Source organism: Lepidochelys kempii, chromosome 3 (genome assembly GCF_965140285.1).
Source record: "Lepidochelys kempii isolate rLepKem1 chromosome 3, rLepKem1.hap1, whole genome shotgun sequence".
NCBI lineage: Eukaryota > Metazoa > Chordata > Testudines > Cheloniidae > Lepidochelys > Lepidochelys kempii.
Genome location: NC_136382.1, coordinates 152,001,038 through 152,022,489, shown reverse-complemented (window position 1 = coordinate 152,022,489; position 21,452 = coordinate 152,001,038). Strand labels below are relative to the sequence as shown.

Sequence of the window (21,452 nt, the reverse complement as noted above, 5' to 3'; positions counted from 1 at the left end):
TCGCCGCCCATGGCAGAGGGCACTTGAACCACTCAGACAGGTACCACTAAGAGAAAAATTTCCAGTGACGATGTGCAGGGCATGTGCACACCCAAGAATGGAATGCACATGTGCAATCACTCGAAGAAGAAATAAAAAAAAAACAGACTAGTTTACCTCATGGGGTATATAATCAGGAGGCAGTTTGCCCAGCATATCTTCAGCTAATCGGAATACAATGGCTTCACGAGTTTCTCCAGCTCCACCTCCACTTTCCTTAGGTTGAATATTAGTGATGGTGTTAAGAACACTGGCTGCGGTGTTACTCTGATATCTGAGAGGAATATTAAATCATTAAGAATATTTCATAAATTACATAGCTTCTTTACAGCTAAACTTTATGCTTTGTAGAATCATAGAAGTAGAAAATGGAAAACACCTATTAGGTTATCAACTAGATTGTGAACTCCTCAGGGTAGAGATTGTTTTCCAGTGCTGAGCATACTGAGCATGCAGTAGGGTAGGGGACCTTTGTGTGACCTCAGATTTCTACGTAAGGAATAGGAGGAACAGCAGGTTCCACAGGGATATTATTCCACTCTGTTAACAAGAGGGTAAGGAGAGAGCAAAGCCTTGAATCTTTTCCCTCAATGTGCTGGCTTGAAGAAGGGAAGGATTTGTGGCCAAGAATTACTGTCCTTGAGCTGTGTTATAAATATAAAGGGAAGGGTAACCACCTTTTTGTATACAGTGCTATAAAATCCCTCCTGGCCAGAGGCAAATCCTTTTACCTGTAAAGGGTTAAGAAGCTAAGAAAACCTCGCTGGCACCTGACCCAAAATGACCAATAAGGGGACAAGATACTTTTAAATTTGGGGGGGAAGGCTTTTGTTTGTGTAATACCTTTGCCGGGAACAGATTAGGGATGCAAGCCCTTCAACTCCTGTAAAGTTAATAAGTAATCTAGCTAAAAAATGTATTAGGTTTTCTTTGTTTTGGCTTGTAAATTCGCTGTGCTGGGGGGAATGTGTATTCCTGTTTTTGTGTCTTTTTGTAACTTAAGGTTTTGCCTAGAGAAATGTTTTAAATCTGACTGCCTGTGAGATTATCTTCCATTCTAATTTTACAGAGTGTTTATTTTATCTTTGTTTTGTTCTTCTAATAAAGTTCTGTTTTTTAAAAAATCTGATTGGGTTCTTAGGGTCCTAAGAAGCGCAAGCTGGTCTGTGCTCAACTTGTTTATTCTCAAGCCTCCCCAGGAAAGGGAGTGTAAGGGCTTGGGGGGATAGCTGGGGGAAGAGGAACTCCAAGTGGTCCTTTTCCCTGCAGCATACCTTGTGCCTTGGAAAAGTTTTTAACCTAAGCTGGTAAAAATAAGTTTAGGGGGTCTTTCATGCAGGTCCCCACATCTGTACCCCAGAGTTCAGAGTGGGGAAGGAACCTTAACAGGCTGCTTCTTGGGGAGTGAGGTGGGGAAGAGCTATGCATACTGTTCCCATTACACAAGGCTAGATGTAAAGGCCCTTATTAAATAGTAAATCCATTCTTTTACAAGGCACTACAGGATTGATGGTAAAAATTTCTGGATTTACAACACTGGCGATTAAAATCCCTTATCTACAGAATAGATACAGCATGTGCAGTGCTAGTGTAAGGTTATGCTTTGAGACAATATAAAGAAGTGAATAAATATATGCTATATTTGATCCAAAAAGAAGGTAGTCAATGCCAGCCCTACAACACCAGTACAGTCACAGAAGTACTTTTGTTATACTGCTACGTAGTCATAAGGATGTACAAGAGAGAGTCTGAATAAAACCAGTTTATTACCAAGAGAAGTCTGTCCTGGTGTTGCAGGGCTGCCATTGCCTATCCTCCAAGTCAAATACACATGAACTTGTACACTGACTCGGAGCATAACTTTACATGTCAGTTTTGCCTATCCACTTTCAGATGACACCCATCTCCATCCACTAGTTTGTCTCATATATAGTTATATAAGAAATAAAACTAAAGATTGTGCTGAAAGATGGATGTATGTGAACTCTCAAAGCAGCTAAGCTTTTTTAGAAATTATAACATTGGAGAAAATAGCTATAGCAGTTCAGCATAAACAGTTTGTGAATAAAATTTAAAAAGTCTATAAATGAGAAAAACTAGGAGAATTACTTGTTATTCTGTTTTTCTGAAGATATCATTTAGACAGAAATACTTACTTTTGTGTCTTAGATTCTTAGTGCAAGTTTTTAAAGAATTCTGACTCCTAAGAGTAGTGGTACAAGGTTAGCGTATGAGTCAGGACGTCATATGTCATTCCTAACAGGTTATAAGTACCACTATCCCAACATTGCAGTCAGTTCCTTTACATGCATGGAAGATGAAGCTCTGATGATGTCAATTCAAAAAATATTTTAAAAATATAATACATTGCAAATATAAAAATTAAAAAAATATAAAAATATGTCCCGTCCCCAAATCAAAACAAAAGGAGAGGTTACTCACATTGTGCAGAAACTGGAATTATTAGAGACATGTCCCCCACAGGTGCTGCACTTCAGGTGTGTATGTGCTCCCATGCACCATTGATCGACAGCTCCATGCGTCTTTGATCGAAGATTTTTTGTAGTGGTGCCTGTTTGGCCTGCGCATGCGCCTTAAAACATCCTCATGCACTGTACTGAGGCTATATAGGGCTGCACTGGTGACCCAACCTCAGTTCCTTCTCTACTGCAAAATCCTGCAGAGGAAACTCTGAAGCAGAGGGGAAGGAAGGCCAGTAGTGCAGCATACACAGGGAAACACATCCCGTAGAACTCCAGTTACTGAACAATCTTTCCTTCTTCAAATAAGGTATGGCTGCTTCACTTTAGATGACTCCCAAGCAGTATCCACACAGGGAGGAGGAAGCTGAAAGGCAGAGTCTAACACTGATGACAGAACTGCATTGCCAACTGCCGCCTCTGATCTAGAGGCATGAATCAAAGCATAATGCTTGGAAAAAATATGCATTGGAGTCCAGGTTGCAGCTCTGAAAATTTCAGCAACTGGAGCATCTTGAATAATGCCATAAAAGTAGATTGAGACCAATGAGATAACACTCTAGAAGGAGGTTGAATGTTGACAGAGTCATAACATGAAATAATATACCCAGAGATCCACCACAAAGGTCTTTGGGTGGAGACAGTGGATGCTTTGGATCTGTTCACAACTGAAACAGTTTGAGACACTTTTGGAACGGGTTGGTTCTGTACAGATAAGAGGCTAATGCCTTTCTAATATCCAAGGTATGGAGGGCATTTCCCTGCTTAGTCTCATGTGGTTTCAGGAAAAAACTAGGAGATGACAGTTTAGTTAACATGAAATTCAGAAGACACTTTAAGTAGAAACTTAGGATGTGGTTGTAATGTGATCTTTTCTTTGAAGAATTTTGTAAAAAGGGGGATCTGTCATTAAAGCCCCCATTTCTCTGATCCACCAGGCAGAAGTGATGGCCACCAAGAAAGCTGTTTTCCTGGATAGGTGCAGCAACAAACATGTAGCTAATGGTTTGAAAGGATGTTTCTTCAGGCAATTAAGGACAAGTTTTAAGTCCAATATTGGAGTAAGCTTTCTAATCTGTGGAAAAAGATTCATCAGCCTCAGCCCGCATCCCAAGAAGGATGAATTTGATGTTATAATGATGGTAGGAGGAGCCTGAACAAAAGGGACTCCCATACAAACCTTGGAGAGGTCCTTCCACCAACTGCGTGACTCCAGAACCCAACAAGGACACCTGTTTGTCCAGACTGTGTTTGTTCTGTACACAACCTGTCCTGAGCCATCCCTGGAAGCACTGAAGGTATAAATTGTATGTTGGGTTATGAAGGTACAAGCTGCCATATGACCGAATAGTTGAAGACAAATTCTTGTCAAGGTTTGAGAACTTATCTGATTCTTTGAAATGAGATTTTTTTTTAAGGATATGAACCTGTCCGTAGCAAGGTAATGCCTGATTGTCACAGCATCCAGAGAAGCTCCTGTGAAATACTGCTGTCAAACTTAACTTTTTAACATTGAGTTGGAGGCCTAAACTGTGAAACAGAGACCAGGTCATTTGTACTGCCAATAGGACCTCTTGGTAAGACTGATCCCTGAGAAACCAATCATAGAGATAAAGGAAGACAATCATGAGTTGACGTAGGTAGGCAGCAACAACCACCATGATCTTTGAGAGTACCTTTGGTGCAGAGCAGAGACCAAAACAAAGCACATGACACTTGAAGTGATAATGGTTAACCGTAAAATGAAGATGCCTCTTGTGAGAGGTATGAATTTTGACATGAAAATACACCTCCTGAAGGTCAAGAGTCAAAAACCAATCCCTGGAAAGTAGGGAGGGAATTATAGCTGCAAGGGTCATCATCCTGAATTTCTGCTGTTTCATGCTGTTGTTTAGATGTCTGAGTTCTAATACTGGTCTCCATCTCCAGTCTTTTTGAGGACCAGAAAGTACTTGGAATAGAAACCCTGATCCCTCTGCTGAACTGAAACTGGTTCTATGACCAGTAAATGTGGAAAAAAGCAACCGATTGTGCGAAGGGTCCCTAAAAAGGGATGGGGTGGGGGAGAATGGCAGTGACAAGGACGGAATAACCAGATGTTATGACCTCCAAAACATGTTTGTCAGATTGTATTCTCTCCCATGGAGGTTGGAAATAGGAACGATAGTATCCAAAGGAAGGAAGGAGGGAGGATAGTGCAGCAGTAGATTCCTATGGAGTGGATGGTTCGGGCTCTCAATCAAGCCATCAAAACTAGTGGACCTAACAGGCTCTAGTAAAACCTAATTCACAGGGAGCACCACATGTGCAGAGCTAAAGTATGTAAAATGTCCAGGAGCTTATGATGAGAGTCCTGGATCTCTTCTAGAGGGACTTGAAGTGTATCTGTGATACATTTCATCAGCTCCTGGGATTGTCTAAAGTCATCTGCTATGGAAGGTGGTGATGGCACTACAGACTCACCTGGTAATGACAAGGAAATACTTGGGTGAGGTATTACTTCCCTGTCACCCCTTGCCTCCTGCTTCTCAAAGATCTCCTCCACTGGCTCTTGTTGGCGAACTGGGAATGAGGGCTCAGAGGAATGGGTCTGCCTATGCATCCTGTGAGAGTGACTTGGCACTCTTAGGAATTTTGGTGGTGCATAGGGGTCCCAATAAGACCACTAGGGTGGCCCATAAGGCAAGGGAGGAGGCATCCACTGTTGGTCACCCCAGGTAGATGGGAGACAATGTCATCTGTCCTCCATTCTCTCAGAATAGGTAGGAGAATGCTGTCTTGCCTAACAGACAGGAGAACCCTGAATTAAGATCTATAAATCAGAAGATTCATTGTCATCAAATTCCGGGTGTGGGTGGGTGGGTGATAACTGTTCACCCTGAATGGTCGACATCAGGGTAGAAGGAGGTTGACCCAGAAGATCTTGATGCGGAAAGGTAGAAGCAGTACATAATGGAAATTCTGGCTGATCTGACACAACAAAATCATTTGAATATCTAAACTCCTGCAGTACCAATTCATGTCCCATGGAAGTTGGTGAGGAATGGATCTTATACCTGGCCAGCACATGGGTGTCTCCCAAACACCAGCAACACCAAGATTGTCCATCACTAATCAGGACAGCCTCCTAGTAGGAAAGGACCATATTGCTGTTGTACAGTTGCTGCAATGGAGACATCCCTAGGACATGCAGTATTAGTGACAGCCTTGCCTCTGATTGCGTAAGCCTTAAACTGGCCATTCCCTATTTCATGCTGGCCAGGTTATAATAATTGGAGATGCATTTTGACATCTATTTTAACATCTCCCATTGTTTCTTATGACACCGATTTGCTGGGCAGTGCTGGGACTGCCCAACAAATCGGTGTCATAAGAAACAAAAAATTGGGTGGACTTTCTAAAGACTCTAATCTGCCCCAAAGAGAGCCCCAAGGACCTTTTTATTATGAAGAAGGGGATGCTGGCATAGAACGAATGCAGGCCAAGTAATAAACTCATTAAGATGCAACTCCAACTTCACCTTGAAGAAAAATATCAGATTGGTCCACAGCATCACCTTATCCATCTTTATATACCAAATTTTACAAGGTAAGTCACCAGAGGCTGATGCTCACTCACTCTGCTAGTTGGAGTCTCTAAGAAAAAGATGCACCAAGAGGAGGATAAAAACCAGTGCTGGGGAGAAGTGAAAGATTCCAGAACAGAGCTATACGCAGCTTAGGTCTCTCTAGGAATCCCTCTAGCAGCACCAGAGTCAATGCTCATTTTCTGAGTGAGTTCTCTTTAACTCCCCCATTACAAATCCAAAGTAGTTCTCCCCAGGACTTATTTCAGCTCTGGATTGGAGTAAATCACAACTCATCTTGGTGGACCATTTATCCAGTTGTAGGGGGTCTGAATGCATTGGAGCAGGAATGAAAGAGGAAGATAGCTGCTTCTCTTCCAGCTCCTTTCCTTCTATAGATGTACCTGGATCAGTGGACTCTAAGGTGGTGTGCCATTCTCCTAGGATTCCTGTGATATTGGCACTGTGATATACTGTGGTGATGGGACCATATAAAAATCACAATAGTGCATATTTGTGCCTTCAGTGACTGCACAAAATGGCTAAGAATCTGCACCTTAAAACGGAGGATAAAGAAATGTGCAAAACCATGCCCTGAACAAAAATTCTAGACAATATTGGGTTCATAGAACTAGATCACATTTGAATACCAGGTGTTTAACACTTCTTAAAAAATGAAAATGAAACATTTGAGCAGTTTATAACAGCCCTAGAAACAATGAGTATGAATATCTTGCAAATGACATAATTCATGACAGAATTATAGGAACTGCAAGGAAAAATGATGATTCATTATATCTTGTTAGAGATCATATGATATTAGTTGAAGAAAATAAAAATCAAGATGTTGCATATATTGTTTGTGAATCAAAAAGGGAATAAGTGAAAGACAAAAATTAAAACGGAGTGGGTACTAAGTGATGCCAAAAAGCCACTTTTAAATAATGGAATTATGGAAATATACAAGAGAGATGGCAACAAAGGTTACTGTTACATCAAAAGGCATACTGTAAAGAAAGTGTCACCCAAAGAATTATTTGGCAAAAATGTGTATAGGAGCAAAAAAGGTGTATGAATTGGAAGCATGGAGCAGCAGAATGCAAACATTACCAACTTTTTATCATTGAATTGCATGGTATCTGTAAGTGAATGCACATATTAATATAAACATGAATAATTTTACAATACACAGGTTGGCTAATGTTAGCAGAATTCAAAAAAGACTTCTATGACTTTACTTTCATTGTTTTTGAAAGGAAGTGATTGCTTTAAAAGAATAGGTAAAATTGTTATTAGAGATAAGCCATAAAGCTGCTAGACTGCTCTCAGTCTATATGTACATTACCACAGGGGGTATTTTGAAAAAGATGTTTTTAAATTGAAAACTGTGGCTTTCAAAGAGTCCATAAAAGCTTCCTTAGGCAGTGGACTCCACGCAAGCCCAAGAGTTTCCCTGCAAAATGTATGCTTTTACTCAAATATATTTGATAGGGCTCTGACTGTTTTCAAAAATTAAAAGAAAAATCCTCAGCGTCATAATGTTTGAGACCCACTTACGTGATGTTAGCATTTGGGTGAAGACCAAAGACTTCTGGGCTATCCATGGCAGGGAGGGTCTGAATGTACTCCTGATACTGATCCAGAGTTTTGCATACTGGGATTTTATATCCAGTGTAGAAACAAAATGTGCTCTCAAACATCTTTTCACTGAACCACACCTGTGCAAAATAAAGAAAAGACACACTTAGAGAAATCAAAACTTTGGATAACTTTGCCATTTCATACAGGGATTTCACCTTGCATTTATTTTCTTCAGTCTTCTTGAGAAGTTAGAATTATAGTTGGGCTAAAACCAGTCATTTTACTCTAAAACAAAAATAAGGCTGTGTCATTACAAAGTGATTCCTTCAAAAGTTGAGTTCAAGTTGGGTAAATTATTTTTCTTTATTAAAAAGTGTGCATGCTCCTATTTTAAGAGGGCTATTCAAGGAGGAGGATCTCATGGGCTAGGAAGGATAATTTGTATACTTTACCCACAAGGCAAGGCTTTTACAAAGTAGAGTGTTGAAGAGATAAAAACCCACCAGAAACAAGAGTTCTGACACTCTAGATGATTCTCTTCATATAATGTAATTGCAATATTGACTTAAATATTCACTTCATGAAATCTAACTGCAAAAATCACAAATCACATTATATATTTTAGTAAAAATGAATATTGATACTGTTGCCAGATTTTCTTTATAATGACAAAACTGTATTTTCAAGCTCTCTTACTCTTGCAAAACAATTAAGAAGACGCTTATCATAATCATCAGTGACCCGACCTCCATATTGCACTTCTCCAATCATGTATCGTACTGTGCTCCATGATATACCCTAGATACAAATAAAATAAAATACTGTAGTTACAATCAATATCCATCTATGGCAGTGGTGTCCAACCAGTAGGTTTGGGGGACCCTGGTAGTCCTTGAGGCTCTAAATTGTGACCCTCAAGAATGACTGTGTTTAGAAGATAAAATTTAATCACAAATTTCAAATATATTCCCTGAACCATGTCCTATAATTTTTAAACTCAAGTATTAGAATTGGTCCTGTCATGACATGGAGGCTTTGCCTCCCCAAAAACCTCCCACCACCTCCTTTGTAGTCCTAAAAGCAGATATGGTGTGGTTTGGAAGCCCTTTGAACAGCTGTGGTCTCTTCCTCCTTTCTCAGCCACTCTCCCACTGGCCTCCTGATGCATTGCAGAAGATGGCTGTTCCACTACCTGCTTCTGTGCACTACACCTTGGGAGCCTAAGGAGAACAGGATAGAAGTTTGACTTGTCAGAACCTAAGGGAATGTTCAGCAAAGGATGGTTTCCCTCACTGACACAGCCATCCACAGCACCCCAGGAGAGGGCAAAATAGGAGAAGATGAGAAACAATAACCAATTATAGCTCCTGGATTCTCTGCCCCAATCCCATCACAGATTTGAGCAGTCTGAGGATTGCTCTTATTTGTACTGGCTCTCTGTAGTCCCCAAGAGACTATATACAAATTGGGGATAATCAGAGTTCAGTGTGCTCTAACTATTCCCCCTTTCTATCCAAGAGACTGTGGAGAGGGAGGTGTAGGAAACAAACATGCTCTATGCATGCGAGAGACTCCTCTGTGCTAGAGAAAATCCCTGCAGGGGATTTGTGGATGATTTCACTGCCTAAGCATCACAAAAGGAGCAGAGCATGGTAGAGATTCTACCCTGAACTGTTGCCCTTGCTCTCTTTGAAACAATAAGGTAGGCCTTACGGATGAAAAAGTTGGATACTATGAATCAAAGGAAATATTAGAAATACTCAGTTGATGAAGTCTTAAATGGCATTTTTAATTTTATTATGAACAAACTGAACCAATTTGACTGAAATGCAAGTAACTATAGACATGTAGTTTATCTGCATAGTTTCTTTATGTTCTGTAATATAATATACTTAAAAACAGAAATCAACATTAACCAGTAATTGTTCAAAGGCAGTCATATTTTAAATAGAATGCTGAAATTGCAAGATCAAATTCTGAAGTCTCTAACCAGAACTCATATTGTAGTCCATGGGAATATGGGCTGAGTAAGAACTGCAGAATTTGACCTATAGTGACTGATGAGAAAATACTTAATGCTTTTTCAATTAATTTTAATTTTTTTTTTTGCTACAGTTTTCATGTGGATAATAGTGTCCGTACTAGACTGACTGTGCTTCAGAATTGACATTTTGGTCACTATTCGTATGACTGAAAGAGTAAGTATTTTTCACAATATAAACAGAACTATATGAATTAGAAGCAATTATAGATACTGTTCACATAAATATGACTCACTTTCTTGATGTCACATTCATCTAAGTGATTCTGTATAAACTGAACACTGGCTGTAAAGTCAGCAGAGTTGAATTCATAGGGAATATTCCAACCCAAAGGGCCAAACTTGCGTCGTTCCTTAAGAATACCATTGAAAACAAATAGTCAGTCTGTTTTCTTTAAATTTACTCACTGTGTTGTTTCATTATTATTTCTGATTAAATTAAACTGGAATTAAAGATTATAGTCAATAAATGACCCAGTCCAAATACCCCATTATGCATTCCTTTGTGGCATTAATAATTAAAAATGGGTTTCAGGTGCAGCATATTGGAACAACATGTGAAGGAAAAACAACAAAAACATTTATCACTACCCATCCCAATCATCTTAATAGCCCTGGGTTTTAAAATCTCCTATGTCTCTATTGCTAGATCAGGATGATAGAGTTTGTTATGTTAAGTACTATACTTGGCCTAATTTTCAGACATGATGAGCACTTGCAGTTCCCACTGACTTCAATAGACTCAGCACATCTGCCAATCAGGATATAATCTTTCTTTTTTTCTATATATGGTCTATTTGCTAAAGGTAGTTTTAATTTTTCAGTTTCATATTATGAAGTTGCAGTGGGGGAGGTTTAGATTGGATATTAGGAAAAACTTTTTCACTAAGAGGGTGGTGAAACACTGGAATGCGTTACCTAGGGAGGTGGTAGAATCTCCTTCCTTAGAGGTTTTTAAGGTCAGGCTTGACAAAGCCCTGGCTGGGATGATTTAACTGGGAATTGGTCCTGCTTTGAGCAGGGGGTTGGACTAGATGACCTTCTGGGGTCCCTTCCAACCCTGATATTCTATGATTCTATGACACTGAGTTGCTCAAGTGCACTTAGCTTGTCCCTTTTGCCTTAATTCCTTCTCTGATGCCTTTCAAAGTTCTTACCACTTTTACACATGGTATGGCTACCCGTCTACCTCCCTTATGTTATCTCAGATCCTTCATTATTAATGTTTCAGGTTAACATTGTATGCTTCTTTGTAAATGTAAGTGTAAATCTACCCGTAAAAAGAAAAATAGTTATCTCTAAAATATGGAGAAGTAATCCTTAGAATGAAGGCATTATAAAACACTGAACAGCCTCACATCCCTCACAACCACATTTTAAACTCCTCATGTGGTGTAGGCCTGTGATTTGCTGACAATCTTCTTATATGGCTCCTAGGAATCTCAGATATGTATTAGTCTGTTATTTTTATTCCTTTGTGTGAACATGTACATTTGTGCCCTCCTTGTAAATGGCTGTTGCATGCTATTTTGCTCCTTCTAAAAACTGTCAAAAATGTAGAAGCAAAGAAATACAACAAGATAAAGACGGAGCTGTGGAATACTGTACTTACATTTTTTAAAATCAGAGATAGCACATTTATTAGGCATCTCAAACAACATAACTTCCCAGTTAGCAACAGTAAATGGGTAAAACCCTGGCCACACTGAAGTTAATGGACAAAACTCCTATTGACTTCAACATGCCAGTCACCTAATACGTTGAAGTGTGGTTATGGTCAGAAAAAAACTATGTAAAAATTGGTACCTTACTTATCAGATCTGCTGCCTATGTGTACTGAGAGTTATATATATTGACCTAACTGGAATTTTCTCTACCTTGAAATGGATTTCTGAGAGACCACTAATCCATGGCTTCTCTTCTCTCTACAGGTGATTGACAGACAAGCTGGACTACAAGTTGTCAAGAACAGTATCCCTGATGAGGCCATGGCACACTTGGTGGCTGAGCTTCATGACTTTGTCCTCACCCACAACTATTTTAGATTTGGGGACAACTTATCCTTCAAGTCAATGGCACCGCTATGGGTACCCGCATGGCCCCACAGTATGCCAACATCTTTATGGCGGACTTAGAGCAACGCTTCCTCAGCTCTTGCCCCCTAGCACCCCTCCTCTACTTACGCTACATTGATGACATCTTCATCATATGGACCCACGGGAAGGAGGCGCTTGAAGAATTCCACCTGGATTTCAACAATTTCCACCCCACCATCAACCTCAGCCTGGACCAGTCCACACAAGAGATCCACTTCCTGGACACTACAGTGCAAATAAGTGATGGTCACATAAACACCACCCTATACCGGAAACCTACTGACCACTATACTTACTTACATGCCTCCAGCTTCTATCCAGGAAACATCACATGATCCATTGTCTAGAGCCAAGCCGTAAGATACAACCGAATTTGCTCCAATCCCTCAGACAGAGACAAACACCTACAAGATCTTTATCAAGCATTCTTAAAACTACAATACCCACGTAGGGAAGTGAGGAAACAGACTGACAGAGCAAGACGGGTACCCAGAAATCACCTACTACAGGACAGGTCCCACAAGGAAAATAACAGAACACCACTGGCCATCATGTACAGCCCCCAGCTAAAATCTCTCAAGCACATCATCAACGATCTACAACCTATCCTGGAAAACGATCCCTCACTCTCACAGACCTTAGGAGACAGGCCAGTCCTCGCTTACAGACAGCCCCCACAACCTGAAGCAAATACTCACCAGCAACTACACACCATACCACAGAAACACTAACCCAGGAACCAATCCCTGTAGCAAACCTCATTGTCTACTCTGTCCCCATATCTACTCTAGTGATACCATCAGAGGACCCAACCACATCAGCCACATCATCAGAGGCTCATTCACCCGCATGTCCACTAATGTTATATATGCCATCGTGTGCCAGCAATGCCCCTCTGCCATGTACATTGGCCAAGCCGGACAGTCCCCACGTAAAAGAATAAATGGACACAAATCGGACATCAGGAATGGTAACACACAAAAGCCAGTGGGAGAACACTTCAATCTTCCTGGACATTCTATAACAGATTTGAAAGTAGCTGTACTTGAACAAAAAAACTTCAGAAACAGGACTTCAAAGAGAAACAGCAGAACTAAAATTCATTTGCAAATTTAACACCATTGCAAATGTAATACCATTAATTTGGGCTTGAATAGGGACTGGGAGTGGCTGGCTCATTACAGAAGCAGCTTTGTCTCTCCTAGAATTGACACTTCCTCATCTATTGTTGGGAGTGGACTACATCTACCCTGATCAAATTGATCCTGTCAACACTGGTTCTCCACTTGTGAGGTAACTCCCTTCTCTTCATGTGTCAGTATATTTATGTCTACATCTGTAACTTTCACTCCATGCATCTGAAGAAGTGAGGTTTTTATCCATGAAAGCTTATGCTCAAATATATCTGTTAGTCTTTAAGGTGCCACAGGACTCCTTGTTGTTTTTGACAGACAAATGACATCAGTAAAATGAATTAGATGAAAATGTTGTTAGTGCACACTGGAACCAAAAGCAATTTGCCTAGAATTAACACACTAGTGGAACTGGTTAAAATAATAGTAATCAGGTAAGTGTATGGATTACTAGTGGTAGTGAAAAAATCACTTTTTGGCAGCAAGTTGCTGTAGAGTTCATGGGCTTTGCTTAGGTCAATAGGGTCAAGAAGACCACAAGAAAGCTTCTCCACAACCATGCAGCTTTGCCTTTTCTCTTCATACTTTTCACAGCATTCTGAGAATGAGGGGGGAAAGAAGGGAAGGCACAGAGAACTCTGCAATTCCAAGGAACAGACTGTGTCTATTCCTAGTAGATCCCTGTTACTGTAGAAGAGAAGTAATTTGCAGCTGTGGCTTGTGTTAAATAAGCCTATTACTCCACATATCATGCAAATCAGATGAAATATTTCTGGGCTAATGCTACATTCCCTAGGATGCACACTGGAGTGGCTGAGCCAACCTACTATGATTTTGAATTTCCCAAAATTCAAATATGGATTGTGCTGGGAACTAAGCATTTCTTTTCCTGTTCATTTCAAGATGGGTACCATCTTTCTGAGTATGGCTATGTTCTCAGTCCCTCATTAATTATTGAGATAAGACCTCACCTCAGAACTGTCCGAACAGACAAAACTGGATTCTGAAAAATCTGTCTTGAAATGTAAACATGCCAAGTAAACAGCTTCCATTTCCAATATGCTAATATAAAGGTCTTTTTTATTCCCTGACTTTGTCTTGCACAGACCCGTGGCTTAACAATCCTCTGAAACCTTTTCTGATACAAATTCACATAACTCTCCTGTGTAATGAGGTAAGATCCCAAATAGACTAGAATCTTTGATGGTTCTAAAACACTCTTTTGAAGATTCATGATAAACCCCAATAATTCATTTGTAACCACAATCTGAACTTTTGGAAGAGATTTATCATTTATCAGCCAATCGTCTAAATATAGAAAAACATGAACATCCCAGGGCAGACACTATTGCAATCAGAATCTTTGAGGAAATTTTTGAGGCCATACCAAGGCTGAAAGGGAGGACAGTGTACTGAAAATTTTGGTTGTTGATCTTAAATGTTGGATACTTCTGACAAATGTAGCAGTACTTATATGGAGATATGAGTATCGCACAACTGTGGATACTAAAACTTTTCTTTGCTGCACAGCTTCTATTATACACTAAAGAAATTCCTTCTTGAATTTGCTATGCTCCAAAAGCCAGTTAAGCCATTTGAGAGTCAAGATTTCTGTGAAGTCTTCTGAATGCTTGGGCACTTAAAAACAACAGCAGAGAAAGTGCTTTCATTCAGCTCATCTGAAGGGAAAGGAAGAAAGGCATAGATATCTTGTAGATGATAAATATATTAGCATCACTCTTTATAACATTTCCTGAGAAGTGAGGCATATTCTATATAGTAACAGTTAGAATGACAGAATCCATTTGTCTAATGGTATGTTTTTCCACTCTGAAAAAAAAGGATAATTCTGTCCCCAAAAGAATGAATGGGTTCAGAGAGCAGCAGGAAATCAGTGTGGATTTACTAGGATGAGGACCTTCCAAAAGCCTTCTGACCTCTGTCCCGCTGATATTTATATATAGTTCCCTGAGCTGCAAATGTTAGATGTATAATGTTGGTATGATTGTCTGAAGAAACTCACTGGTTCTGAACAGAAGTGTTGAATTTGGGACTTTCTTTACTTTGCTGACAAAAAGACTCCAGTTAGAAAGAAAACCTCTTACTGCTTTATCTAAGTCATTATCAAAAAGTCCAACTCCCCAAAAACGCAAGGAAGAGAACCTTTTCTTTATTCTGAAACTTGACAATCCATTGGGAAAGCCAGAGAATTATGTGAGCCACCACTTCACTGGACACAAACGGTGGGTCTGATTCAACTCCATTAAAATAAATTAAAAGACTCCAGCTGATTGGAATGGGAGTTGTTGGATCAGGCCGCTTACAAATTTTGAAATATCCACAGTATTTGTAACATCAGCTACAAAGTCATTCGTTAAAATGGCATGAATTTATTTATTTATGTATTTATTTAAATTTTCTCCTGCATGGTCAGTGCCTTCTCAACCAAATGACAAAGAAGCTTTAGAGATGTTCTGGATTCTCTACCCCCTAAATGAAACACCTTGTTATTATTATAATACTATTATTATTTGTATTATCATAATAACTCGGGATTCTAATCAAGGATCAGGGCCTCACTGTACCAAGCACTATACAGACATGTAATAAAGAAGACAGTCCCTGCCCCAGAGAGCTCACAATCTAAATAACAGAGAAGATGCAACAGGAGGTCAAAACAAATAGATTGGGGAATGGTGGGAGGATGCAATAAGAAAATGAACAGAATTGAGCAGAAAACCAGAAGTTACAGCTCATCAACTGTCCAATCATGGCTCTTTCCATCCTTCTGTCACTAGTTTTCTTACAACATTTAGAGGGAGACTAGCCTCTGTGGCCTGAGGGCCTTGTTGAGGCAGCCTACCAATACCAGATCTAAGAAGGCAAAAAAAAAAAAAAAAAAAAAAAAGCAAGCAGGGACACTGTCAGATGGCTGAGAGTAGCATGCGGAAGCAATAGCTGAATCTAGAGCAGTGCTACTCAAAGTGGTGGTCCGCAGATCAATGCTGGTCCGTGAGCCATCGGCTGCCGGTCTTCTCTTACATTGGAAAAAAAAAATGCCGGTCCCCCACATCAGATAGCTTGAGAAGCACTGATCTAGAGGACACACACAGTGGCTGTGGAAGAGGAAGCAACTGACACAGTGGGTTTGTAGGGAGACAGCATATTTGTGATAAAAAGAAAGTTTATCTACCTTATTAGACCTTGCTGCTGGCTGGGTCTTTGGCTGGAAGTCTAACCCTGCACATTTCAGACACACATGGAAAAAATGGTCACTAATTGTTCTGTAACTGTTCAAGATGTGTTGCACATGCAGAAAAGGACCTGGGGATTACAGTGGACGAGAAGCTGGATATGAGTCAGCAGTGTGCCCTCGTTGCCAAGAAGGCCAATAGTATATTGGGCTGTATTAGTAGGAGCATTGCCAGCAGATAGAGGGAAGTGATTATTCCCCTCTATTTGGCACTGGTGAGGCCACACCTGGAGTACTGTGTCCAGTTTTGGTCCCCCCACTGCAGAATGGATGTGGACAAAAATTATTAGGGGCCTCGGGCACATGACTTACGAGGTGAGGCTGAGGGAACTGGGGTTATTTAGTCTGCAGAAGAGAAGAGTGAGGAGGGATTTGATAGCAGTCTTCAACTACCTGAAGGGGGTTCAAAGAGGATGGAGCTAGGCTTTTCTCAGTGGTGGCAGATGATAGAACAAGAAGCAATGGTCTCAAGTTGCAGTGGGGGAGGTCATTTGTGCATCCCTTGAACAGGCCTCTTTCATGTCCCTCAACCAATCTGGAACCTCTGCTGGACACCAAGGGTGAAAACTCCTCAAGAATGGAAAGCGATGCCTCCTATCTTGGGACTGAGACACATATCAGCAATCTCTGATTCTGAAAATGAGCCTGAGTCATCTAATGTGTGGGATGGGTGGTATGTGTGGTCATGTTTGGTGCTGAAGACTGCTGTTGAGACTCTAGAGATGACAGTATCAAGGGGAGCACAGTGGGTTTGCCTCTGGATGGCACTGGGCAAGGCGGTGCAGGGATATCCAAAGGTGGCTATGGTACCAGAAGCTGGCCTCTACCTGCATGTAGATATGATGCAGACTGAGTGTTTGTTGGTACCAGGTGAGATGTATCCTTTACTGCTGGAGATGCTGATACTCTGAGGCACCCATATGCCTCTGGGGTTATTGGTACTGAGAGGTCCCCTGTATGCTGCTGTTGCATTAAAGACGTTGATACTGCAGAATGGGTTGATCTGCTAGCAGCAGTCAGTCTCAATCGAAGAGGCACACATGCTAGAATTGATGATCCTGCCTGAGATCCAGTGGCACCCAGGAATGGCTCTTCTCTGAAGATACTCTACCCTGCTTCCCAGACTGTTTACTGGTTGACAGTACTAGGGACCTTGATATCTTAGAGGATGAGTCCTTCAAAGTACCCTGCTATTTCTTTTTGGTACCAGGGAAAGAGAGTGGCAATGCCTGGAGGGGTACTTCTGTATGAAGCAGAAGTGGACAGTGCCTGCCTCGAACAGGAAAGCTATGATGGTGGACCCAGGGCAGCCTCCTGGAGAAGGTGACATAGCCTCAGCTCCCTAGCCTTTTTAGGCCAGGGCTTACAGATTTGGCATCAGTCTTGGACATGACCCTCGCCAAGGCACTTTAGACACTGAGAATGAGGTCACTCACCAGCATGGATTTCCTGCAGCCAGTGCAAGGCTAAAGCTAGGAAACCAAGGCATTCCCTGGTACCAGGCATTGGCACCCAGAACAAGTGGGAACTGAATTATGAAAAACAAACCACCAAAACTGAAACTTACACTAAGCTATGAACAAGTCCCAAACTATATACAAGAAGAACAATGTTACCAAAAGGGAGAACAGTAGCAAAAGCAAGCTACCATGTTCTGACCTCCGACCACGGCTGGTAAGAAGGAACTGAGTGGGTTGGGGCGGTTCTGGCCGTTTACACATTGCACAGCAACATGAGGCACCACCTTGACAGGTACTGCTAAGGGAAAAATTTCCAATTCTGGTACACTGGGCATGCAAACACCTGAAGTGGAATGTACATGTGCAATCACTCAGAAGAACTTCTGTTTCTTGTAGCTGATCAGGGAAGACAGAGCTGTCAGTAAATGTCTTCATATTTTTTCTCTGATTTTTCAGGGATGGTTTCCAGACATTTTGGGGGAACAGGGAGAGGTAGGCGCTCCTAAAAAGAACTATACATCAATATCTGCTTCTCACTGAAGCATTATGGAAACTAGTTCCAGGGTGCATTAAATAACACAGACCCCCTGTAGCAGGAGACTTTTCTTTCTTGTTCATGTGTCTGCCTGTAAATTCAAGTGTGGAGTGAAAAGGAGGCCTTAGTATTGATTGCTAGCTACACACGACAAATACATTTTTATCTCACTTTAATCCCATTTACACAGCAAAGTCAAAGTAGCTATGGGAGAGTCAGCTGAATTCTTTTATGGCTTGCACACACATTCATAACATTGTTGACTAACCATCAGAGGACCCAACCACATCAGCCATACTGTCAGGGACTCATTCACCTGCACATCTACTAATGTGATATATGCCATCATGTGCCAGCAATGCCCCTCTGCCATGTGCATTGGCCAAACCAGACAGTCTCTACGTAAAAGAATAAATGGACACAAATCGGACATCAGGAATGGTAACATACAAAAGCCAGAGGGGGAGAACACTTCAATTTCCCTGGACATTCTATAACAGATTTAAAAGAACAAAAAACCTTCAAAAACAGACTTCAAAAAGAAACTGAAGAACTAACGTTCATTTGCAAATTTAACACCATTAATTTGGGCTTGAATAGGGACTGGGAGTGGCTGGCTCACTACAGAAGCAACTTTCCCTCTCGTGGCATTGACACCTCTCATCAATTATTGGGAGTGGACTACATCCACCCTGATTGAATTGGCCCTGTAACTCCCTTCTCTTCATGTGTCAGTATAATAATGCCTGCATCTGTAATTTTCACTCCATGCATCTGAAGTGGGTTTTTTACCCATGAAAGCTTATGCCCAAATAAATCTATTAGTCTTTAAGGTGCCACCGGACTCCTCATTGTTATTGTTAACTAAGTTACAGCTATGGAATCTCTCTCACTGATGATGTTGTATAACCAAAAAGACAATGGCCTGACATTCAATCCTCGGGGTGAATCTGCTGTTCTGCAGGTTAGAAACACCATCTTTTTATATGTAATCTAAACAACTTTAATATGAAAACTGTTGAAAGACAATGAACATGTCAAAAAAGCTAATGTTGATAAACTTCATACCACCATTATTACAGAGTCACTTTCAAAGTACAACCTTATTTTAAAAGTTCATCATGAGAGTAAGTGTTAACTATACATAGGACTAAATTCTAAAATAGCTATATCTGTATAGAATATTAAAACAACATCTAAATGTTCATTCAATTGCAGTTGCACATGCTTTCAATTTTCAACTGACATCACATAATAGCTGTGAAAAAATAAATAATTATCAGTCATTGTATTTACTAGAGTCTATTTATGCTTTCAGTACTACAGTAAAATAGCATTCGAGCAGAGAGCAGTATGTCTTCAATGACCAGAAAATAATAAGGACAAAAGAGCTGCCCATCAGGACCAGCCTTAAGGGTGGGTGACAGGGGCGACTTTCCAGGGAACTGTGGTCGGGGTGTGTGTGTGCTGTGATCAACCCCCCAACTCCAAACACAGCCAGCCCAAGGCCCCTTTAACTCCCGAGTGCTGGGCTCAGAGCCAGGGAGGGATAGGGCTGGGGGAACCCCAGCCAGAGGCTCCTATTGTGCACTGGGCTATAGCTGCTAGTCCCAGCTGGGCTGGGGGGGGACAGGACTTCCTCTTCCCCTGCATGGGCTGCACCTCGGGGAACCTCCCCTGGCTGCAGGAAGCTCTGCACCCCCCGCCCTGCTTCCTGCCCCCATTGCAAATGCAGGGGGAGGAGTCACTGCCGGGGGAGCTTCCCCCAATCCACCCAACCTCCGTGCACCTGGACTCAAAGAAATGGCGCCAAAATACAAGTTCGCCCAGGGCACCCTTTTCCCTAAGGCCGGCCCTGCTTCCCATTGTAGTCAGTATAAAAGAACTAGTCCTAGGGGATTAGACTGAAAAGGCAATTTGTTAAGATACATCAGACTTTCACCTTCATGTCACTAATACGAATTTCTCCTTAGATCACTTGTGACCAAAAGAAGTTAGCCTAAGTAACAAACTGGTAGTCTCAGATTAGTTTATAGTGGACAGATATTCACCCAGCAAAAAATTATGGCCTACATTGTCAACAAGAATGCTGATTTTTGTCAATCTCAGATAGGAAATTATGGATTTTGTCACACTCCTAGAGATGGTCCCTCTGAGGTCAGGGCTGAGATACGCTGCAAAGTGATTTGCATTCTCTGAATGAAGGTATAAATTACACCAATTTAAACTAATTCTTGCTTCCCTTGGACTTAGATTCACCTCTAAATGTGACTACAGTGATGTTTAGAATAGAAAATTATGTCATAACCTCAGAGGCAAAGTTCCAGGTTCCAAAACCATTAACTCCCAAAAAGTGTAAATGAATGAGGATGGGGCAGAGAAGAAAATTTCAGCAATGATAGCAAAGAGAGAGGACAATTCCAGGGTTACAAATCACAAGATTTCAGATTAAGAAGAGTATTGGTTTTGAGTAGAGCCTAAACAGAGCCCAGTAAGCAGTTTCTCCTTCTAACAGTTTAGTTTAGAGCTTAAAGGGAAATAAGACATTTCTGTTCTGCTAGCAATTTCTCTCTGAATTCATTACTCATGAACTAATGCACCCCACCTGTGGAATTCAAAGGTGGCCCAATATTGTGCAGGAGGCCCAGGACTACGCTCTGCTCTTCTGCTCAGGCCACCAGAAGAGTTCTTCCATAGCTATAGAAACACTCCAGCAACCAATTATTAGCATTAAAACAACTTGATATAATGTATTAAATTACCCTTATGATAATTTCTCCCTTTAGAGAAAGATTTCAATTTATAGACATGTTATTTACAAGACTACCACAGTGGGCTGAATTTGAAGAGAGGCTGCTAACAGAAAGAAAATAATCAGCTAAGGAATTTCTAATTCTGTTGCACAGCTTCTCTCCTCATTCATTACTCAGGGGAGGTAGCGAGCAGTGAATCCCAGAAGTAGGGAGGGAAAGTATAAGCGGAATTTAATTATTATAGTAGAATAATATGCAGCAATGGAAGTTTCTCCCATATAAAACAAGAGCTTTATAAACTAAGAGACAATGTGGGAACCAACCCAGTAGCATTTTCCTACCAAAGGATACCATTGCAGAGGAATGGAAACTTACTTTGCAAGTCTTCCTCAGATGAGGCCTTTTTCCCCTAGTGCTTCTAAGGACTTCTGTGAATAGTTTCCCAGATGCCTGGCATGCCAACTGGTGCCAAGTTTTTACATCTTGCCTGCAGCAACCTTGAGGCCCTAAGACCTT

The 21,452-nt window shown here is 41.0% G+C and overlaps 1 protein-coding gene across 1 annotated transcript in view; it reads right to left on the bottom strand.

The window, feature by feature from the left end:
• The window catches only part of DNAH8 (dynein axonemal heavy chain 8), a 583,322-nt gene that overhangs the window by 16,741 nt on the left and 545,129 nt on the right, over positions 1 to 21,452 (bottom strand). The window contains exons 86-87 of the mRNA XM_078852248.1: positions 7,642 to 7,802; positions 157 to 313 (exon numbers count right to left, since the gene is read on the bottom strand). Coding sequence (XP_078708374.1) covers positions 157 to 313; positions 7,642 to 7,802 — 318 coding nt within the window. The remainder of the gene's footprint in view (positions 1 to 156; positions 314 to 7,641; positions 7,803 to 21,452) is intronic.